Source organism: Pungitius pungitius, chromosome 1, assembly GCF_949316345.1.
Source record: "Pungitius pungitius chromosome 1, fPunPun2.1, whole genome shotgun sequence".
Taxonomy (NCBI): domain Eukaryota; kingdom Metazoa; phylum Chordata; class Actinopteri; order Perciformes; family Gasterosteidae; genus Pungitius; species Pungitius pungitius.
Genome location: NC_084900.1, coordinates 5542400 through 5565240, shown reverse-complemented (window position 1 = coordinate 5565240; position 22841 = coordinate 5542400). Strand labels below are relative to the sequence as shown.

Sequence of the window (22841 nt, the reverse complement as noted above, 5' to 3'; positions counted from 1 at the left end):
CACACACACACACCTCAGAGAGCGACTGGTGGGATGCCCGAAGAGACGGCGCTATCTTGAGTTCCTTGCCTCGGCACAGGAGGTCACGAGGGCAGCCGCTCACTCATGTCTCTCTTTGTTCTCTTTCAGTCGGCGGCTTCCTCCGATGGCGGTGAGTACAATTCCCTTTTTGCCACTGCTACCTTTTTAAAAACCGCTCCAGTGCGAGGATCTCTGCCTGATTTTTTTTTTTTTTTTTTTTTTAAGAAGTTATGCAGCTTGTGGTGCTTTTTATTTGTATTTCTGCTTTTTCTGCAGAACTTTCTAGTTGCTCAATTAAAAAAAAAAAAAAAAAAAAACCCCTTTTTCCAAGTTTTCATCAGACTCTGATGCACTGTAGGCGGCAGCATGCCTCGTTAGCGAAGGGTGTGTTTTTTTTCGACGGGTTCCAGTCGGTGGGGGCCTTGTGGTTTTTATTAACATTCGCTAACAGGGCCGCTCGGCTGCTTTCGCCACGGACTGTTTGCTTTCCAAGAGCCATCTCATTAACCGAGCGGCGACGACGCGAAGACGGAGGAGTTGGCTCGCATTCTTTTCCCCCAGCGGCGAGGATGCGCTCTGTTATCGCCCCCGTTGCCCGCGGCAACCGGCTGACTCGGCACCGCTGCACTTTTTTTTAGTTTTTTGTTGTTGTTTTTCTTCTTTCTTACTCTGCCTGCTCGGGAGCCCGCGGCACCAAAGTGGCCATCTGCTGCCATGATAGCACGTACCCCCCCCAACACCCCCACCAAATTTAGTTGACCAGATGCCCCCACATCCTCACACGCTCTCCCTCCCTTGTGACCTTCTAATCATCCTTGGTTCCTCTGTTTTGTCTTGTTTTATTGTGCTCTCGGTCCTCAACTGCCCTGCCCCCCCCCCCGACACCCTCATCCCCTTTTGCGCTTTTCTTACAAATCTGCTGTTTGTCGGCCCCCGTCCCCCACACTTCCCTCGTTTTGAACTCTGACTCTCCCTTGTTGTGTGACATTTAGCGGTGGGAGGCGTATAAATGCTGAAAAGCCATTAGCTTTGCTTTCGGATCGCCTTGACTCTCTGGTCCAATCCGTTCTCTGTTGGCAATCAGGTGTGTTTCGGCTCCCCGTTATTATCTTCATCGTTTCATGGCGAGTTCCTCCCCATCGCGACTCCGACAAGATCACGATGAGTTATAACAAGAAAAAAAACTCTTTGTGAAAGCTTTTTTTTTTTAAATTAATTTTTTTTACATCCCAGCTCTGTGATCTTCTCTTTTTTTTTTTCTTCCGCTGGCCCGTCTCCGTCTCGCAGACTACAGCGGGGTCCAGCTGCAGGGATGCTGCAGCCAGAGCAGCCTGAACAGCAACGGCAGTCTTCGTGGGGGGGGCAGCCTCCGAGGGGTCCCCGAGCAGCGCGTCGCCCGGTGGGCCGCCTGCTTCGAACGCCTCCTCCAGGATCCAGTGGGCGTGCGCTACTTCTCGGTAAGTAACCCCCTCCCCCACACCGACCTACAACCAGCATCGTTGAATTTTGTTGAATCCCCCCTTTTTTTTCTGAAAATCAATCAATGGAGGACGGGGGAAACGAGTCCCGAGATCACGTAGACGATGTTGTGCTGTGTGTCTCCGCAGGAATTTCTCAAGAAAGAATTCAGCGAGGAGAATATCTTGTTCTGGCAGGCCTGCGAATACTTCAGTCATGTTCCTGCAGCTGATAAGAAGCAGGTTGGTCCGCAGTGTGAGGAAGTGTTTTTAGTCAAATACCCGCGTCAATAAGACGCTGAGGAAAATCTAAATGGAAAGTAGAAGGAATAAAGAAGTGTGTGTGTAGGTGTGTAGGTTCGGGATCACAATGAAATCGCCACTTGGCTGGATCAATGAAATATTACATTTTTTCTTTCTTCTCCCCCTCCTCATTTGTCCTTGATCTTCTCCCACCCTCCCGACCCCCCCCCCCCCCCCCCCCCCGCGCTGCAGCTGTCCCAGAGAGCCGGCGAGATCTACAACAGCTTCCTGTCCAGCAAGGCCACGATGCCGGTGAACATCGACAGCCAGGCCCAGCTGGCCGACGACGTGCTCACCTCCCCGCGGCCCGACATGTTCAAGACGCAGCAGCTACAGGTAGCGGCACTCACACACACACGCGCACGTGTTAACGGAGGGCGGGTTCCTTCGCATCCAGCCTTCAGTCTTTACACAAACTGCTGACACGTGAGCGTGCAGTCGGCGCTCCGTGTGACCGACCGACCAGCTGGCACGCGAGGTTAGACCATCCACTGTAGCCGTCTGTCGGCACTGGTGGTTTTATTCTGCCCGCCCTCCCCGTTTTGCATCCGCAGATCTTCAACCTGATGAAGTTCGACAGCTACTCGCGCTTCCTCAAGTCCTCCCTCTACAAGGAGTGCGTGTGCGCCGAGGTGGACGGCCGACCCCTGCCCGACCCCTACCAGATCCCCTGCAGCCCGGCGCCCTCGAAGCACAGTGCCAGCTCCGACCGCTCCACCCTCTCCACTCCCAAAAAGGTGACGCCATCGCTGAAAAAAACAACAACCCAACAACGACACTCCAGTACCACGCGTTAAAACCCTTTTTTGTTGTTGTTGCCCAACCGACAGGAGGCCAGAAAGCAGAGGTCGGGCAGGTCGCTGACCGAAGAGAGCAGGGAGGAGGGCGCCGACAAGAAGCGCGGCATCTTCTTCTCGTGGTCACGCAACAGGAGCTTCGGGAAGGGCCCGAAGAAGAAGGACGTCAGCGACATTAACCTCGGTGAGAATGCCACCGTCGAGCCGGGCCGTTCTAGGCCTTGGCAACGCGCCCCAAACCGCACAAAGTGCCGACGTGTCCTCGGGAACAGGACACCCGGTCGCCCCCGCCAGGCCTCGTGTGGCCATGAACGCAAAGGCATCCAGGGCACAGTCCAGGTGCGCGAGCAGAGGGCCGGCCTTTAGAAGGAGGTCAAAATAGGTCGATGCCATGCTGATTCTGGAACTTTAGTTTGGGATTTTAAGGATTCATATATAAAACTATAGCTGCAGGTTGATCTACTTCAAAGGCTTCAATGGACTCAATCTGGTTTTATGCAATATCTAAGTAAATATTCCTCTAGTAGTAATTCTAGTATACAAAACATTGCAAAAAGCAATTTCCTGGCAGTGAAGAAAGTATAAAATACATTTTCTGTGAGGACATTCGCTTTATTTGCCAGATTGTGTCATAAGTCGTCCCGAGGCACATTGTGAGCGTCCTTTAATGTAAGCAGTGTCTCTTATCTGCGTGAATCCATCATCCGGTGCGCTCTTGTGCAGATCACTGGGGCAGTAATGGGCGGAGGGAGTCCCAGGGCTCCTTGTCGTCCGGTACCAGTGTCGAGATGGCCACTTCCTGCTCGGCTGCAAGATTGAGGTAAGATTGCACCAGGACGGGTCGCCATGGCAACACAGAGCCCCCCCCTCCCCCTGTGTCTGCTGAAGCCGTCATGCCGGGCCGTAGTTTCAGTTTTCTCTTGTCAGCCCACTCTTGGTTTGTTTATGGCTGGCATGAATCATAGAGTAAAGAAGAAAAACAAAAAAAATAGCTACGATTCCAACTCTGTATCTTTTTTTAACACTTTAAAAACCATAACCCGGATCTCTGCTCACTCCTTTCCCGATCCCGCGTCCTCAGTCCGACAACCGCCACTCGGCGTGGGAGCGCTCCCCCAAACACTGCAGCGTGGTGCTGCCCAGCGGCTCCTGCTCTCCGCTCAGCCTTCGCCCCGGCGCCTCCATAAGGGAAGTCCTGCAGGACCTGTGCCAGGGCGTCGGCATCAACATCGCCGCCGTCGACCTCTTCCTGGTGGGGGGGGAGAAGGTGAGGAGCGCCGATGGAAGCGGCTGCCCCGCCGCGTTGCATTATCTTTAAAGTGGACAATGGCGCGTAGTTGTTGTTTTTTTTAATGCTTTCATGTGTCGCTAATGGGTGGTTTTCATTTTTTATTTTTTTTCTCACAGCCTTTGGTGTTGGACCAAGACTGCATGACCCTCAGCTCCCGAGAGCTCCGGGTTGAGAAGCGGACTTTGTTTAGGTATGAATAATGAATCAAAGTTTGCCCGAATCGGGCGATTTCTATTGAAAGCCACCTATTCTGTCTGTACTTTTAGGTCCTGTGCTGACATTTACTTGTGCCCTTCTCTCCTCGCCCCTTAGACTGGACCTGGTGCCCATTAACCGCTCCGTGGGGCTTAAAGCCAAACCCACCAAGCCCGTCACTGAGGTCCTGCGCCCCGTGGTGGCCAAATACGGCCTCCACCTCAGCGATCTTGTGGCCAAAGTAGTAAGTCCTACCCCGCCGGGCTACAATGCCTTAATCTTCTTCTTTTTGAAGCTCCCGTGTGTGTGACGCTGCCACAGGGTGGAGCATCGTGGGTTTTAAGGGGAGGGAAGCGAACCGCATCCCTTTTCCATCTCCCAAACGCGGCGGTTAGCGCTCTGACTCAGCCGGGGCCTCCGAAGATGGCCCACCGGGGCTATAATTAAGAATGACGACACTTCTTAAACACGGCACAACTCCTCCCCTCAACCCCCAGCCAGAAGATTTATTTTAGTCCTGTGGCTTTTTTTTCTTTTTCTGGGCAACGCCGTTACACAAGAGTCCAGAGCGCACAAATAGTTTATACATTAAACAGAGAATCAGAGGAATGGTTAGGTGTTTATTCTTCTGCACATGCCGGCGCAGACTGTCCAGCGTGTTGACCATCACCCTGTGTTTGGTCTCAGAGCGGGCAAACTGAGCCCTTGGACCTGGGCGCCCCCATATCGAGCTTGGATGGCCTGCGCGTGGTCTTGGATCGAATCGACTCGGCTTCGGGGAAAGGTAGGACGGTCGAACACACCGTAGTAGAAAATGTCAATACCAAAAGGAACGTGACTGGATTTAGTAAGTCCAAAATGTTTGTCTGATTCATTTCTCATTTATTTCTCTTTCCAACAGACAAATCGAAGTCCTCCTCCCTAAAAAACCACCCTCCGAGCAAAAGTTTCTCCGCCGCAGTAAGTGCTCCCGTACGCTCTTGTGTGTCTTTGTCCGTCCCCTCTGCTGCTTACGCTCCACGCCGCATGGCCTCTCGTCGCATAGCCCCGCTCTCGCCTCTCTACTAACGCTCGCCATCTTCGGGCGAGTCCCGAGCTCCTCGTCCCTCGCGCTGCATGTGGCCCGACCCCGGGGCTCGCTCCCTTTCCAGCGCTTGCACCGCACGTAGGCAGGTAGCGCTAGGAACGCCAGAAGACCCACCGCGGAGGGGGGGAGGGGGGGGGGGGGGGTGCACAGATGGACGAGGCTGTCAGCCCTTACACGAGGGAGGCAGTAAGTCCGGACACTGTGCTCAGTAGGGCTCCTGCTTAGCCTCCCCATTTACGACCCCCCCCCCCCCCCCCCCCCCCCGCACACCTAATCTCTCCCCATCCCTCCATCCCCTAACAGAGTGCATTGTTATTGTCGCATCTGCAGGGAGATGAGAGGTCGACACCAAAGGACTTCTCTGTGAGAGCAGGTGGACAAGACTCAGCCCTCCCTGGAGAAAAGAGAAAACAGAAAAAGATTAATATAGATGAAGCTGAAGGTAAATCCCTCTCGTCCTTTCTCTCTCTCTTTGACTCATTCGGTGGATTTCTTTAGCTTTGCTTCGCTTTGCCTCGGGACTAACCGATGTTGACCCTCAGCTGATCATGTACCGTTTTGAAGGAAGGCCCCCCAGCTTTGGAAAGTTGAAGCGAGGGAACTTGTCTGATCTGTTTATTTATTTATTTGTTTGTTTTGTTGGTAACGCAGAATTCTTTGAGCTGCTGAGCCGGGCGCAGAGCAGCCGAGCCAACGACCAGCGCGGGCTCCTGAGCAAAGAGGACCTGGTGCTCCCCGACTTCCTGCGCCTGACCCCGGCCGCCTCCTCCTCCTCCTCCTCTTCCTCCTCCGCCCTGGCCTGCTCCACCCCGGACTCCCTGAAACAAGGCCGGGAGAACGGCGTCCCGCCGCGGGGGTCCCTCACCGCCGGCCTCCGCTCGGAGAGCCTGGACTCCTCGCTCGGCTCCGGCGCCAACGGACACTCCGGCAACAGGCGGTGCCTGCTGCCCCCGCCGCGCCACTCCACCTTCGGCACCCACCTCTCGCCCATCTCCCGGCCCCTGGACACCCGGCCGGTCCTGCGCACCGTGGAGGAGGACGCCCACGCCGACCTGACTCTGGTGGGGGAGGGCGACATCAGCAGCCCCAACAGCACCCTGCTGCCCCCGTCGCCGTCCCCGATGCCGTCCTTCGACGGCAGCCTGCCCGAGGCGAACTTCACGCCCCCGCCCCCCTGCCCCCCCTCTCAAGACGCGGGTGGCGAGGGAAAGTCCCGCTCAGGTACTTCTGCAGTGTAACAAACCATTGCTCCGTGTGTATTTGCGTGTGCGTGTGTGTGTGAGTGTATGCACGTGTGCCCCCCCCCCCCGACTCCCCGGTGGTCTAAACCCTCGACCACTTATTGCGATTTAACTCCCTCCACACTGACTCTGATGCACTTTAGTGAGAAATTGATACTGACACTCGCTCCATGAACCTGATTCCTTCTTGTTCCACTTCTCAAAGCATGCGTGTGATTGGTCTGAAACGGCGCTCGGACCCGCCTTGTAAATAAGGGATGTGTATGTGTGTGTGTGTGTATTCTGTTCAGTGAGCGACACGCCACAGATTGTCGGGTTCGCCACGTGGGGTTTAGGGTCACTCCCGTTAGCTATTCAGCTTGTTTCGTCGCTTTGGGGGCGCCGATGTCACATCGACCTGGAGCTCGTGACTACGAACAAGCGCACGGCTCAGCGGGCGGTCGCTGTGCGGCGGCGGCGCGCTGGCTGAAAGCGATGCGATCAGCAGCTGTGTTTTCCCCGGCAAACGGGTTGATTCTGTACAGTGAGAAAAGCATCGTAGCGAACCAGACCCCCCCATGAAATTTTTGTTTTCCAGTGTTGGACCTGTGACGGTACGGTATAATTACCGTATTTCTCTCCATCCCACCACCTCAAGTTAAGAGCAATTCAACAATGTCCAGAAGCTTCTCTCAAACCGGTGAGTCATTAAATGATGTCAGCAAATTGGACAAAGGCCGAAAGAAACAATTAGTCACCAGAGGAGGACAAGTGCTCCTCGGCTGCCGGGGACATTGTTGAATTGCCCGTCGTTCACTCCTTCTCTAGATGCCTGTTGTAGATAATCACTGCCAATAAACTCTGTACCTGTGATTGAGTAGATCTAATAAATGTTAGAATTGGAAATCACTCTTGTCTGTCTTTTTACGCATTTATGATCTCAGTTTTCTCCATGCCCGCCTCCTCCTCCTCCTCCTCCTCCTCCGCCACCTCCTCTCCTCCTCCGCATGCCCCCCCCCTCCTCTTTTCTGCCTCAGCTCTGTGTCTCATAATTGTCCTTCGGCTTCCTCCTCAGCTCCCACTCCTTTGTGTACTTTTCTGTGTTGCTGGTTTCAGGGTGTCGCCGTGTGTGTGTGGTTGTGTGTGTGTGTGTGTGTGGTTGTGTGTGTGTGTGTGGGTTTTCAGCTCTGATTGCTCAGTGCACCGCCTGGTCCACCTTCTTGGTCTATTGTTATTTAATGGGGTCACTGCTCTGTTGTGTGTTGCCACAGCGCTGCATTGTGGGTCTTTTCTCAGCCCGTTTTCAAAGCTTTGTCGTACTCTTTGTGTGCGGAGTGGCTAGATTGTTGTCATCTCCCGCAGATATAGTTATTTTCTATTTCCATGTCACATTCCCCGCTCTGCCTCCTCCTCCTCCTCCTCTGTGCTTGTTTGTAAAATGAGGAAAACAATCAAGTGGTGAATAGATTTGTGATGGTGATGGTTATTTAGACAGTAGACATTGTCAGAGTTGCTGGGAATACATCAAATAAGGCCTAAAATCTTCCTGACTTCAGATATCCAATAAGAGGCAACGTGTTTTTTTTTCTTATTCTCTGGCTTTCACGAAAAAATCCCATTGAAACGTTCTTTGTGAACCCTACAGACTCTACTGTACAAAGCCGCGGGTGCCTCGTATTAATAGCCGGGCTTCAATGCAAGGTACGTGCGCGAGAATCCGGGGAAGGACGCAAGCCCATCGCTCCTCTTTTTATGGTTGCTAAGTGCAACCGGGCTGATTCTTCCCACCACTGGGCGCCATGGTAACCTTCTCCAGAGTCGACCGAGCCACAGATAGAAGGCGCCGCTTTGCTCATCCGTCTCCCGGCCCGCTTCTCTCCCTCTCTTCCTGAAATATATAAACGTTACGCTAGGATTCGGGCCTGTGTCTCTTAACCTGTTGGAAACCGCTGCAGACACTGCCTTTACGGCACGTATCCTTGTGGAGCGGACACCCTGTGCTGCCTGCGACGGAAACAAATGGGTGCTGCTGAGGTGGATCGACGCAGCTCTGCGCCGAAGACAAAGTTATTCCTTATGAGGAATAAGCTGCTTTTATTAAAATACTTGCACACGGTTGTTTCCTCCTGAGTGCACTAAGAATTCACAGCACATTGAAAGCCCTTAATAGACCATGCAGATTTTTTTTATAGTGGGCAGAATTCCGATAAAAACAGTTAAAGTAGAGGGTGGCCAGAGCGCTTCTAGCCCTGCAGGCGGTTGCACATCAAGTATAAATTAGCTAATTATCACGTTAAGAAACCAAACTTGAAGGCCTCTGGTCTGTACCCAGAGGAGCCTGGAATGGGAGCCCGTCGTCACCATCATTTCCTAATTGTGGCTGTAATCACCTCTCAGTGTCTGGCAACCTGTTGGTTGGGGGGGGGGGGGAAGATAAGGACGCCCAGTAGAGGGCGATATCGCACAGCGTAACTCCATTCAAAAGGACCGACGTGAACTCTGCTCCCACTGAGTGCTAAATTTAGGGCTAAATAATACAAAGAGATTTTAGAAATGATATCAGAGTTTGTGTTGAAGTTAAATAGGGTTTTTCCTTCAACCTCTACACATATAATGGTTAGACGTTAGTTGCTGTGGGTGGGGGGGGGGGTTAATCCAAAGGAACGGTTTGGGCCCATACAAGGAGAGGAACGGATTCCTGAGAGTAGATGGGAGCGGCTCGGTTTTCCTCGCGTCCGTGTCTGCTCTCGGAGGGGCATTATCCTCCATCTGGCGGGTGGGAGGAAGGGCTCGACATGGATCTCTGGGCGGTCGGCCCCCTCTTCGGTGACAGCTGTAGCCCAGTCCAGTTCCAGGCCGCCGCCGCCGCCGGAGCCTGTGGACGAAACTCGCCACAAGGAGACGCGGTGGACACGCTTACCGTGTGTGTCGAGGCGCTCTGTTCATCCCGTCACAGCAGAGCGAAAAGATGGTTTTGGGTAAAAAAAAAATGAAGAGATAATAATAAACAGAGAGCTGCATGTTGATCCATAAAAATGTAAAATAAATACATGGTGTTGGAGTTACCCTCTATGTCTTTTGAAAAAGGGAATTTGGTATATGGTGACTTACCGGACCAGCCACTCTTTTGATCCAATTAGGCAATAAAGTTGCATAATTATATTTGCATCATTAAAAAATATATAATACACATTCTAGAGACGAAGAGGTTAAACTAACCAGTATCTCAGGGGTGTTGGGATTACAAACAAATTGTATAGATGCAGGATTTTTTTTTTTAATTGTGTTGAAATGCTCCCATCTAGCCACTCTTTACTTAGCTCCTAATCAACACCACACCCTCGGACGACGCCTCGGGCACTGCAAGGCTCTTGAGTGTGTTTTTTGGCGATTTCCCCCCCCCCCCCCCCCCCCCAGCAGGTTCTGGTTGTGCGGCGGAGGGCCAGCTGTTGGAGCTCACAGGCTGTGTGTGTTTACCTCCGGAGCTGAATGGCGGTGAATCACAGTCGGCACAGCCAGGAGAGTATACTGTATGCCGGAGTTCTGCTTTTTTAGAGTCACTCAGGCCTCTCTGTGTTTAGAATCCGAAGGGGCCGCGGAAGGGGGGGGGGGGTCACATTAGCAGCGGAGAGTTCATCAGCCATTAGAACCCCCCCCCCGTCCCCCCGGGTGCCCCCGCATCTCAGAAAACTTGGGTCTGTAGGTGCCTGAGTGCACCGGCGTGAGATGAGGGGACAAAACACCCGCTTTCAAAATCTGAGAGCTTTCATTAACTGGAGCCTGATGAGGTGGTGCAGCCCCGACTCGGTCTGAAATGAGGCGCATGTGGTGATGTTGCAATACACCACATGTGACGACAAGCCGAAAATAATACATTTAACCTTGTTGCAATTTCCTTCAGCTCTATCCCATGACCTGGCGAGTGAGTTCAGCTTTGTTTCTTTCTGCGACGGCCGTCCAGAACCACACCGCTATACAGTTGTCTGGATTACGCACAGATGTTACACTGATGTGTTCATTTGAGCGGCGTAGAGTTAGATTGCGATGTGCACGGGATAACACGAAAAGGGACCACGCTAATCAACATATCGAGCCCCATAGCCCCCCTATTGGGGGTCGGGAGAAGTTATATTTGATGTTATAATGGAGAAAAATGATATCTATATAGCGAACCCGTCTTTGGTAAAGCCCTTAGCGACATATCAGCCAAAGAACATCAACATCAAATGGTTTTTGACAAAAGATAGTTGTAACATGTCCCTTAACTTGGCAGTATGAGACTGCAACTTCCTGTGTGCCAGTACAACCACTTCTAGAAGCTTCTGTTCTTTGGTGGAATGTCCAAAGGTTACGCGTCCGCTTATCTCTCGCCTGTCCGACCCTGTCGATGTCATTTTGATGGAAAGGGCTCTGTTCCATACGCTTTAACGATCCCAATGAGGCATCATGCTAATCGGCCAACCCGTCTAGAGAAATGGCCCGTTTTGTGAGGACTTTTGTTCACGTTCTATTAACTATGTGCTATAATCTGGTCGAGGTTTAGAGCTACAACAGCATTGGTCCAAAAGGGATAATCATCCTGAAAGTGCTTCTTTTTTTTTTCCTTTTCTTTTCATGGTGCACAGAGAAAGGAACGAACCCGACCGCCGACACCGAATCACCCCCCGCCGCCGCCGCCGACGGCGCCAACGCAGCTCCCCGGGAAGTTCCGGAAGCGATGGATGTGGAGGGGGTCCACCTCGAGGAGGGAACGTCGGAGGCGTCCCGGGGCGAGGACTCGGAGCTCAGCCTGAGCTTCCAGGGCTACGTGGCCGAGCTGCGGCAGTGCCAGAGCAAGCTGAGGAACGCGCCGCCGATGGCCCCCCCGAGCGGCCGCGACGCACCGGGGTGCAGGGACTGCAAGACGGACCTGTACAAGGCCACGATTGTCTGAAGGGGAAACCTCCCCCCCCCAACTGCTGCACTTTTCAAACCCGAGGCACTGTCTTTCAAAAGGGAACGAGATGGACGCTGGGCTGCATGAACACGCCCCTATAATCTAATCTACGTTACGGGGGATACATATTGTACATTTGTTACGAGTTCTGCCGTGTTATTGGTTGGTTGGTTGTGATTTCCTTTGGACAGTGATATTGTTTTTGTTATGGTTTAGTTTAATGATAAGCAAAGGAATTCTTTTAAGAGCCACGAAGACCAAGGGCGACCGTGGAAGAAGCGGGGCATGCGTTTCAGATTATCAGTGGTTTTGTAATGACTATTTCCTTTCTAATAGGCCATCAAGATAAAATGAAATCGCTTACTAAAAAGTACATTTTTGTAGGAGACAAGAAATTAACCATTATTGAAGCTAATAATTACAAGTAGCAGTGTAAAGTATTTATGAAGTTTAATGAAGGAATCTTGACTTAATGTCCCTCTGCAGTCTGTGGCGTGAAAACTCCAGAAAAGCTAATGAGTTTTGTGAATCTTAAATTGTTGACCTATTAGAATTAAGTGCCCACTTTTGTTGCAACATGAGCTAGACAGGACAGGACTCTGTTTTAAGGACGAAAAGGGAGGCATATTTAAATATTTCTGTTATATCACTCCTATGTTTTGCAGATAATACACGACGGTACCTCTGTTCCTGTGCTTCCTGCTTCTGTGATTTTTGAGGTTGTCCAAGTGTTAAATGATTAAAAAGCTTTGATGGCTGTAAATTCCAACAAAAACTGATGCTCTTCTCTTTTGCACATTTTAACGTTACAGGATTCATCGTAGTATTTGTGCCAGCTCGTCGATTCTCACCATCCATTTCTAACCTCCAGCTACCCTTGTAAAAGAAATTCTTGAAATACTTTAAACCCCACGTGTTAGGCAAGGCATTCACTACTCAGAATTATCCCACTCGTCACATCGGGCCAGCTAAACGCGTGTGCTAAGTTAGCCAAAATTGTAAATAATTAACGGAAATGGTTGTCTTAGTTGAACAGTTTCGTCTTAGGGAAACACACTATAATTCAGGACTTGCTGTTAAATGCGGACGAGCTGTCCGGCCTCCACCTTGTATTTATAGCTCAGCATCTGGAGAGATTATTGCAGCTGCTGGAAATTAGAGGTTAGACTATGGGATTTAAAGGGTTGGTCTTGACACAGCATGTTACTGCTGGAATGCTGACAACACACGGGCCATTTAGGAGGGTTGGGCACTTTCATATTTCCCTTTGTTTTCAAAGGCACTGTCATTATTGAATTCTTAATTAGAGCAGTAGCTCTTTTCCTCCGACTCCTTAATACGGCCTTATCTTATTCAGGAACACGAGATAGCGCCCAATGGCCCAGCTGTGGATGGTTTCATGTCTAGACTTTTGGTCTCTGTGTTGTTATTTCCAAAAGACTAAAGTTAACTGTTACGTTCTCTTGTTGTAACATTGGCTACTTTGGCCTGGGTCGCCGCTCTCATCAACCGTAAATGGCAGGTTTTAACTTTTTCTTAGCTAACCGGGTTAGCTAGTAGCTAATCAACGTAGCTAACCCAACGTTAGTTAGCGTCATAAAGCTCATAGTAAGCTAATGCTAGCTAGATGCTAAGCATGCTAAAATACAGAAATGCACGTTAATCCCTACGGAATTAAATTGTATTTTTAATATTAGCTTAATCCCCTGTCGTTATCTGACGTGAATAAGTGGGATTTCTTGTAAGCTGAATGTGACGTTAAATGTTGAATAACTAAAGTTAGTTATGTCAAAGTCATTGTCATACCTAACTAACGTTAGCTTAGCGCACAAGCTAACGTAAACTATCAAAGGTTAAGTGCGTAATAACTCAATATGTGTAGGCGTTTATTAAAGGAACCAATTAAAACAAAAACATCCAGAAGTGACATCTTAAACCAAAATAAAAGTTTATACTATGTGACCCTGGTGAAAAAGTTAACATTAACTCGCCGGGGCAGGGGGCAGGGGGGGGGGTCGTCTTGCAGCACCATCAGCCGCCTCTGGCAGCTCTGGGTTCCTCCTCGCTCCACAGAGCGTGGGCGTCAGCGGGGAAGTTGCAGAGGGAACACCAGCCGGGATAAAGGATGCCTTTAGAGATAGACAAGCCCGATGACGCAACGGGTTTACTCAATGCGCCATGAAAGTGTGAGGAACAGGATAATACTTGCCGGGTTTCCCACGTCTCCTATGACCAAAACCAGGCGGAGGAGTCGGAAACTTAGTGGTGTAACGTGACAGACCCTCTGCCGACTTCTGGAAGCAAGTTCCTCCCCCCCCCCCCCACAACAGGACACCACGGAGCAAGACGATGCAAACCACCACAGCGGCATACTTTGCGTTACTTTTTCTCCCTTGCGTGTTTGGGACACTGGGGGTAAGTGTTGACCCACTCATCCTTGTGCGTATTTTCATCCATTTTGCGTGCGCTTTTAAGGCAAGAAAAAAAAAGCGCTGTAACTTATTTTCCGCTTTTTCCCCCCCCCAGCGTATATTAACTATACATGAAGCGAACATCTCCAGGGAGGGTCGGAAAGGTAAAAGGTTTACCCCAGTCTGATGTCTGATTTTTGAGGGGAAAAGTGAGAGGAGGGGTGCGCGTTGAACTCGCGGTTGAATGTGATGTATTTCCAGGTGTGACATGTGGTTGACATGTAAAACATGTGGTTTAAGGTCTGCCTGGCAACACGCTAATTGGATAACACAATAATGTTTTGATATTCATTCATTTTCACATTTCTTTCGTTCACATTTATTTCATGTTACTTTGTTTCATGTTATGCATACATCACCAAGTCAAATTGCTGGCTGATGTGCAAACACACGTGGCAATTGACTATTTTTTAATTCTGATTTTGGGAGTCTTTGTGAGTGAGGTGCGGGGGGCTGTACGGTTTCAGGCAGTTTCCGTTTCCACTCTTTTGTACACAAGATAAATTCTTCAAGATCTGATCTTGGGGGATTGGGGGGGGGGACTACTTTATGGAATAAGAAGCTTCACTCATTGATAAATATGTTCAAGCTGTATTTCTTCTTCTTCTTCTTCTTCTTCTCTCTGCCGCCAGTGTTTACCACAACGGACAAAGAATGTAAATTCCCATTTCGTCAGGGTGGAAGGATTCATCACAACTGCCTCACCATCCTCTCCTCCAAACCATGGTGAGTGCTGACTGCGCGGTTTTTGGTTCCGAAAACCACCCCCCAATGCGCGCGTAACCAACGCAAAGTTGCCACACACACACACACACACACACGTCACATCCCGCTCACGGACCGCGTCTCTGTCGCGCGTAGACCGCAGGTGTGACGTCACCGACCGCCGTTTGTCCGTTCGCCTGCAGCGATGGCGGGGATCAGGCTCGAGGCAATTTTCTGCGTGTTTTTCCATCTGACTCTTTGACAACGTCTGTAGTTCAAACCCATTTAGTACTTGCTCCAGTTTTATCAGGTTCGATCAAGGTAAACCATCACTGCGCTTTTTTTTTTTTAGTTGCTACCCGATTGCACCACAGTAACAAAATCCTCCTTTTTAATGGATATTTATATTGGAAAAACTTGCTCAAGGGCTTCCCAGTCATCATTCCTTGGAAGTGAGACAAGAGGTGGGTGCCAGCAGCAAGTTGGAGCAACATGATATGGCCCAACATCACTGGTCCACCTGCGCTTGAAGTTTACACAATATGACCCTGCATGTTTTTCTGATGTGCTCATGCATCTGAAAAGGTTTGTCGTTATGCAGTGCAGATGCAGTGAGCGGTCCAGAAGTACACTTTCAACAGAGTTGGTGTGGTTTTATTGGTTACGTTCTCGAAATATCTTCCCTTCTCCCAGAATAAAATCGCCCTCCGAAATTGTTAAAGCAGTTTATGAGAACTGGCAGGTATCTACTATACCATTTTGGGGTGGATATAATCTCCTCACGGAAAAAGTAGTTGTATGTCCCAATATCAACATTTTAAGTATGTAGAATAACCAGTTATTTTACAACTTTATGAAGCGTAAATCTTAAAACATGACTCACCAGATCAACCATCCTAGTTTTGAGTCATGATAGTCAAGTTTTGTTACAGAAAGGACGTTCAAGGCTGATGGGAATGTCAGTGAAAAGTCGTCCTAAAAGATGAAGGAATGTGTTACAGATTAATGTCACGGCAACCAATCCAATAGTCTTTTTTATTTATTATATTTATATATATTTATAATATTTATATTTATGCCATGGCAATCAGACCAGGTGGCGTCCCTAAAGCATATTTCTCCCGATGACCTCAGACGCCCCGAGGCGTGACGCCGCCTATTACGCAAAATACTGCGAAACCTCCGAGGCCCGAGTCATTCATTCCAAAATGTTTCTTTCCTCTCAATCCAAGTCCATTTTTCCTGCTCTTCTGCCGCAGGTGCTCCCTCACGAGCAACTTCGACCGCGACCACCAGTGGGGCTTCTGTGCGCTGGAGAAGACCCGCCCGGGCGGTCAGTTCACCGGACGGGCGCTGAAAAATTTCCCGAAAATCGAGCCGACGAGGGCGCCGCCTCGTTCATCCTGTCACCGTTGTTTTTCAGATTCCGGCCACGCGCCGCGCAGGGCGGCCGACCCGTGCCGGGTGAATCCGTGCCAGAACGGAGGCGCCTGCACGCCGATCTCGCACAGCCGCTGGTTCCAGTGCTCCTGTCCCGACAGGTTCACGGGAACGGTCTGCGAGAAGAGTGGGTGCAGTAGGACATTTTTTTTTTTTCATGAATGTGAATCCCACTGTATTGTCCTCCCGGTTCCTTCTTGAAGTTGAGCGTTTCCATAGCAATTGTGCACATGTGGCTGACCGTCCGTCACCTGACAGCCGCCAAAGGAAACACAGGTCCGCTGCCAGGAAAACAAACCCGTAATTGTCAGCTTCAGGATGTTTAAAGCGAGCGTGTGTCGACAGGGGAGCTGTCACTCTGTTAACGGCGTCTGTAGGTGATCGGACACGCACGTCGACGGTGAGCCGTTGCCCCCCCCTCAACTCTGCGTCAGTTGCTCTGCTTCATCGGCAAAAGGAGTTTGTGTGGTTGAGTGGAGTCAGCAGGCGTGGCACGAGTTGCACACCACCTTCGGGGTCTACTGAACCAACTCCCATTTCCTCATCAGGGCTCTGAGATTAGTTTGAAACCTTTTGGGAATGAACCTACAGTATTTGGCTTCTTTCTTAAAATAAGCCGTCAGAGTTAACGTGTGACGATGCGAAGTGAAGTTGCAGCTTTGCCATTATAACAAAGTTATATAATGACGTCTTCTCTTGATTCTGAATATTTTCTTTGCCAAACATGTTCTAAAATCCAGAATTAAATGTCACGCTCTGCTTGGTTTTAAAAATTGCTGACGATCAAACAGCAAAAGGGGCAAAAACAAACCCGCATCTACACGGGCCTCGGCCATCAAACGCCGCTCCGCCCCGTCCATCCAGCTGCTCGATCTCGCGTCTCTCGCATTTCAACCCCAAATGTGTCAACCCGCCTTTCTTTCCTTTTTATTTTTATTTTTTCCTCCCCAGAGAAGTGCTACGAAACCGCACACCTGCGCTATTATGACATCGGAGAGTCTTGGGGACGAATTCACCTCCGCAACGTGGAACAGTGCAGGTGCGCGTCGGGGGAAATCGAGTGCGAAAGGGTTCGCTACACAAGTAAGACGTGCTCCGCTTTCGAATGTGTCTTTGCTTTGTTTTTTTCTCTCGCTCCGCTTTGTTCGGACGATGAGAGGGAAACCCGACGAGGGGATGCTTGTGCGCCCCCCCCCCCCCCCCCCCACACACACAAACACACCCCCTCCACCACAAACGGCCGAGCCCATTAAGCTCAACTTGACCTCCTGCTTTTCTGTACACCTAACACTTCTTTAAGGGTTTTCTTGATTCCTCAAACTGTTTCACACTTCTCGAGCCTCAAGTGTCGGCCCCCCCCCGCCCCTTCCCCCCCACCTCGGGGAGATATGCTTTTCCTCTTTGATCACAGCTCCATAGTTACACGACCAACACTGCCTCGGAAGAAAAGACAGATTATATGACGGGCTGTGACTCAGGAATGGTGTTTTTGGACACGCCCCGTGGGCCCTTAAGAGGCTTTCATCTCGATGTGAGGGTGTGGGTGTGGGTGTGGGTGGGGGGTGGATTCCCTGCCATAAAAGAGAGAGAATTTAAGGTAGTTTCATCCTCGCTGAGCCGAAACCGTTTACTTACCATGATGGTGGGGGGGGGGGCTTTTCTTTTTCTCTACAGTGAAAAGAAAACCGGAAATTTTACTCCACAATTTGGTCTTTTGCCAACAAAGTCTCCTCCTTAAACACTTCGGTCTGAGATCTTCAGATGATCCCATTGCGGGTTACCATCACGCATATTCCACAGGTGTTTAGATCTCAAAGGCGTCCGTTATGGACTGTCTTGTCCAGTTATTAAAGGAATTCAAAGGCCTGTTTCATTCATGAGACGTATGTATTTTAACTGTGTGGCCTTCACTGACACTTGACGGCAGTACACCATGCTGGAGATATAACATTGACAAAAATGTCTGGCAAACGGTTTCTCATTTACGCAATTTCTCCCTTGTCGTCTGCTCGATGCAGATAGCTTTGAGTCTGCATGCTGTTTGCTATTACACAGTCAGTTCATTAGATGCTGAGCAGGTTGAGAGACAGATTTCTCCCCCTCCGAGCCGGTAGAGACCGATTACAGCGCATATTGGAAGTTTGCCACAAATGATGCGTGAATATTTTAAACCATGTTGTTGAACGTAAAGCGCATTGTGGAAACCCAGAGTATGCATGCTATTAAGGTGTGACCAGCTTTCCCTCTGCGTGCGTGTGTGTGTGTGTGTGTGTGTGTCCAGTGTGCCGTTCGAACCCCTGCCAGAACGACGGAACGTGCCGCCTGATCACTTCCACCGGCAAGGAAGTGTGCAACTGCCGAAGCCGCCACAGCGGGCCGCGCTGCAGCCTCGGTGAGTGTAAAGCAGGGCCGCAGCAGCGTTCCCTGTCGTTTTTTTTGCGCGTGTTCGTGCATGTGTGCGCTTTACAATTGGTGCAATTGTTGTGAAAGCGTACAGCGATATCATTTTTTTTTAAGGACATGCTCCAACTGATTTTAGTGTGAGGACGTGTTAACATGTCCGTGTTGTACTGCGGATTTCCGAGACGTGCTCGAGACCCTTTTGGTCTGATTGTGTGTGTGTGTGTGTGTGTGTGTGTGTGTAGACCCCGATGCCGAGTGTTACAAAAACAGGGGCAGAGACTACCGAGGGCTGGCGAACACCACGCTGTCCGGCGCCAGGTGCTTGCCATGGAACTCGGACCTGCTGCACAACGAGCTCCACGTCGGCGCCATGGTCGCATCGGCCCTCAGGGGCCTCGGGGAGCACGCCCACTGCAGGTGTGTGCTGAGAGGTTCCGCCATGCCCCGAGCAGATTTAGCGTCGTGGTTGCGGTTTGCTGCAGAAGGAAGGGGCCCATCCGAGAGAGCGAGAGGTCCCGGGCATCAGAAACGCTCAAGGCTTTATTGCTGGGACCGTTTCATATTGCTGCTCAGTGAAACTTGAGCAAAAAAAGCAATGGGGCCCCAGTAAGCCACTTAGCTGTGTCACACACACACACACACACACATCCACACCGTTGTGTCTCTGTGTGTGTAGGAACCCAGATAACGACAAGAGGCCGTGGTGCTACACACTAAATGAGGGCGCCATCTCCTGGGAGTACTGCGACGTCCCCTCCTGCGTGATGCCTGTGTGTGAGTAAAGGGGGCACCGGGGTGGAGCTTTGTGCTCTTTTTTGGGGGGGGGGGGTTTGTTGTGTGTATTTGGTTTCATTACTGAACTGGTGTATGGAGTTTCAGAGTTTTATTCATTTGCATAATTCATTAATAAATAAACAAACAAACAAACAAAATAAAACAAATTCACTGAAACCATTTTCCCCCTCTATGTACCTCATCAAGGGATGACACATTCATCTAGGCGTCACTTTCAGTGTTTCCCCTGTTTGAACACGAAAAAAAGATCGGCAGCCTCAGTTGTACGAGACACTTTCAAAACGGGCGAAACGCCCCATAAAATACCTCGGCAATGCGTCTAATGTGTGAAGTCATGCCGCTCCAAAAAAAGGGGGAACGCAGCCAGGAGTTTGTTTTGAATAACGTGGGCTCGTCGAGGTGAAGGGGAACAAAAGGCCTGACTCGCCCTGAGTCAACATGTCACGCCGGGTGCACCAGAATGCTCTATACGCAGCGATCGGGGGGGGGGGGGGGGGGGAATTAGCAGGGAGCAGGAGGTCGTCTCTGTCACCGCAGATGTTTTTCTTTCTTTGCCTCCTCCAGGGGAGAAGGAGCCGGCGACCGCCAAAACCAAAGTACTCAGAAGAGGTATTCGAGGGAGCGCAGTAGCCAAACATTGTAGCCGCTTAGAGCGCTTTGTAGCCCGCCTCGCTGTAGTCGTAGTTCCCGGGTTTTGCCCACTTTAGCTCGTTAGTAGCCGTTTGCGCCGCCGCGTTCTGCTGTAATCGCTCTCACTCTGTTTCATACCCTTCACGCAGCTTCTTCCCGAAGGATCATCCCCGATGGTACGAAACCCAAACCCTCCGTGCCCGCCAAGCCGCAGGTGTGTGGCAAGAAGCACAAGAAGAGGCGGTCGGGCCCCATGGTGCGGATATTTCTCGGGAGCGCGGCTATGCCGGGTGCTCACCCCTGGATGGCGGCCATTTACATCGGAGAGTCCGACTTCTGCGCCGGCACCCTGGTCTCCTCGTGCTGGATCATCTCCGCGGCCCACTGCTTCTTCCGCAAGTATGTGGCGGCTGCACCTCAGCTCGAGAGTGGACATGTATCTATGTCACTGCAGAAAAGGCCGAAGGCTTCGGTAGCCACAGAGGGAAAAATGTGAAACCCTTCATCCAAGTACATTTCGTGTCCTCGGGAGCCATTTTCAGGCCGTATAGAAAAGGCTGAAAGTTCGATTGAGCGATGTGGGGGACGTCATCGTCCAGAGGGCGTTCTTAGACCAGACGGAAGCGTTATTTGTTTTTCCGACCTTTGCGGCCGAACAAGAGGTCGCGACTCAAAAAAAAGGGCACGTGATTTAAGGACTTCACACGGCACCGCAGCTTTATGAACGCCCTATATTTAGACATCCAGTTCGAGGAAAACCTAAAAAAAGGTCTCACGCACAGATGCTGTTTACATGTGAGGGCATACGTTTGCCTTTTGATGTCCACAAACAGGCACCTGCTGTCATTGCTCAAGTTCAAAGAGCTAAATCCTTACGTATGGACGTCAAAAGCAGTGAATGAAAGTCTTTTTTTCTCTGTTTTTTTTAATTATGTTTTATGGTCCATTAATATTCTGCTGGTAGTTGCCCAGGCAACTTGCGGACTAATATGTGGGACAGGATTGTTGGTGACGCACGCTTTGTGTCTTCCCGCAGCCCCCTGAAGTCTCAGCTTCGAGTGGTGCTCGGCCAGCAGAATTTCAACGTCACCGGTCCCAACACTCGGACATTTGGAGTGGAGAAGTACATCTTTCCCAACTCCTTCTCAGTGTTTAATCCGACATTACATGACATTGGTAAGTATTGAGTGGACACACACACACACACACACACAGCAGTGACTCACATAACACAAACTTACTAAAGAGACCGGTCTGCGTGCACAGCTGTGCGTCACCGAGCAGCTGTCCCCCCCCCCCCCCCCCGTGTGCTCCCCCGCACAAACAAACAAACAAACACACACACACACGCACACACTCACAAACACACGCAACTCGCTCGCCATTTGAACCCGCTCGCCACTTTGTTGCGTAACGCTGCGTTTTTTTTCTTCTTTCCGTCAGTCCTGATCAAACTGGCCAAGCAGGACGGGCGCTGCGCGAGGAGAACCCCGTTCATCGCACCCATCTGTCTCCCGGACAAAAGCACCACGTTCCCCGATAACTACTGCTGCTCCATCAGCGGCTGGGGACACGTCGACGAGAGTGAGTGTGTGTGTGTGTATGTGGACCTGTGGGGTAAAAAATATCTCAGCTAATAACGACTTAAATAATTGGTAAAACAGTTGCTGGACTGGAGGAGAATGTTCCGCCTCCATTTTGGGGAAATGACATTGGACACACAATTCTTTCATGGATCTGTCAATTCTCAATGAGATTCTTAGAAATAACACCCACATAAGTGGTATTAACTACTCTGAGCAAGTCAACCCGGAGAGCCTCACCAGGCAACATAAGTGTACTTTTTAAACCCATCAATCGATATTGTCAATTAACAAACTAACCCGAAGATTCCAATTAACCGCATGGACATCATATCATATCGACGCGGCTCCACCTCGTTCGCGATGTGACGCGTCACTCCTCGGCTTATTTTCCGACAGAGGCCGAGGGTTACTCGAGTCTGCAGGAGGCCGGAGTGAGGCTGGTCCCCCACGAGGCGTGCAGGAGGCCCGACGTTTTTGGCAACCACGTCACCTCCGACATGATCTGCGCGGGGCTCAACGGCTGTGCCGACGCCTGCCAGGTTGGGAAGACATTTTGGGACGGCGAGTCAGCCGAGTGTACATTGTCCTTTGCTACTTTTACCCCGGTGTCTTCGGTGTGACCACCTGACGGCGGGCGGGGCTTTGTTTACGTCCAGCTCTCTCGGGTCGAGTGCACATTTTAAGGGGGAACGGATAGGGGCCGAGTGTGTGACTCGGGCGTTCTCGTGACTCCGCTTTGATCTGTGCGTGTATGTTTACGCGTGTGAACCGCTGCTGTTTGCGTCTTTTCCCTCAGGGCGACTCCGGGGGCCCTTTGGCCTGTGCGAGGAACGATGTCAGCTTCCTGTACGGGATCATCAGCTGGGGAGAGGGCTGCGGGCGCTCGGGAAAACCTGGTGTTTACACCAAGGTGGTCAACTACATCGACTGGATCAATTCAGTGATCAGACGCAAACCCAAGGCTTCGTGATCAGACATGACCACGGACATTACCTTTAATATATGAGATTTTATACAGTTGTTTTTGTTTGTAATGCTTGTGGAAGTTTATGAGTTATCCATTTTTAACTGTGAAACATTTTGTGACTGAATAAACCTTAACTTACTTTGTAGAGCTTTGTGTGTTGTGAGGACAGAACGGTACATGTGTAACATGTCACATATATCCACCACTTAATGCAATATATCCATATGAATCTGATTTCACCAGAGAATGTGACCCTCCACACCAGGGGTCCCCAAACTTGTTCCTGTGAGGGCCAGATAACCTTTTCCCTTCTCTGGAGGGGGGCCGGGGTCAGAAAAAGTGTGACTATTGCACTGGGTGCCTAAATGTAAACATTTATTGTTTTCCAGAAAGCCACATATAACCAAATAATAACAATCCGGGATCTTCACAGAAAAAAAAGTCAGGAAAATAAATAATATCACTTAAATAAATAATAACCAAATAATGTTCTCTGGGATCTTTACAGAAAAAAATGAAATAAATAATAACCGCCAC

At 50.4% G+C, this 22841-nt stretch overlaps 2 protein-coding genes across 2 annotated transcripts in view; both read left to right on the top strand.

Moving 5' to 3' along the window:
• Nucleotides 1–11731, top strand: part of rgs12a (regulator of G protein signaling 12a) — a 20608-nt gene extending 8877 nt beyond the window's left edge. The window contains exons 4-18 of the mRNA XM_062560869.1: nt 130–151; nt 1309–1478; nt 1629–1721; nt 1974–2117; nt 2336–2520; nt 2608–2762; nt 3302–3387; nt 3660–3845; nt 3986–4059; nt 4182–4308; nt 4752–4848; nt 4966–5024; nt 5482–5593; nt 5803–6372; nt 10997–11731. Of these exons, the coding sequence (XP_062416853.1) occupies nt 130–151; nt 1309–1478; nt 1629–1721; nt 1974–2117; nt 2336–2520; nt 2608–2762; nt 3302–3387; nt 3660–3845; nt 3986–4059; nt 4182–4308; nt 4752–4848; nt 4966–5024; nt 5482–5593; nt 5803–6372; nt 10997–11304 (2388 nt within the window). The 3' untranslated portion in view covers nt 11305–11731. The remainder of the gene's footprint in view (nt 1–129; nt 152–1308; nt 1479–1628; nt 1722–1973; nt 2118–2335; nt 2521–2607; nt 2763–3301; nt 3388–3659; nt 3846–3985; nt 4060–4181; nt 4309–4751; nt 4849–4965; nt 5025–5481; nt 5594–5802; nt 6373–10996) is intronic.
• A 1906-nt stretch (nt 11732–13637) lies between these two features.
• Nucleotides 13638–22447, top strand: LOC119222736 (hepatocyte growth factor activator). Its single transcript, XM_037479594.2, has 14 exons — nt 13638–13722; nt 13834–13882; nt 14411–14504; nt 15743–15816; nt 15907–16050; nt 16875–17006; nt 18205–18315; nt 18569–18743; nt 19003–19100; nt 19901–20150; nt 20788–20927; nt 21195–21335; nt 21734–21876; nt 22134–22447. The coding sequence occupies exons 1-14, from the start codon at nt 13657–13659 to the stop codon at nt 22305–22307; spliced, it is 1791 nt and encodes a 596-aa protein (XP_037335491.1). The 5' UTR covers nt 13638–13656; the 3' UTR covers nt 22308–22447.
• Nucleotides 22448–22841: the final 394 nt, after the last annotated feature.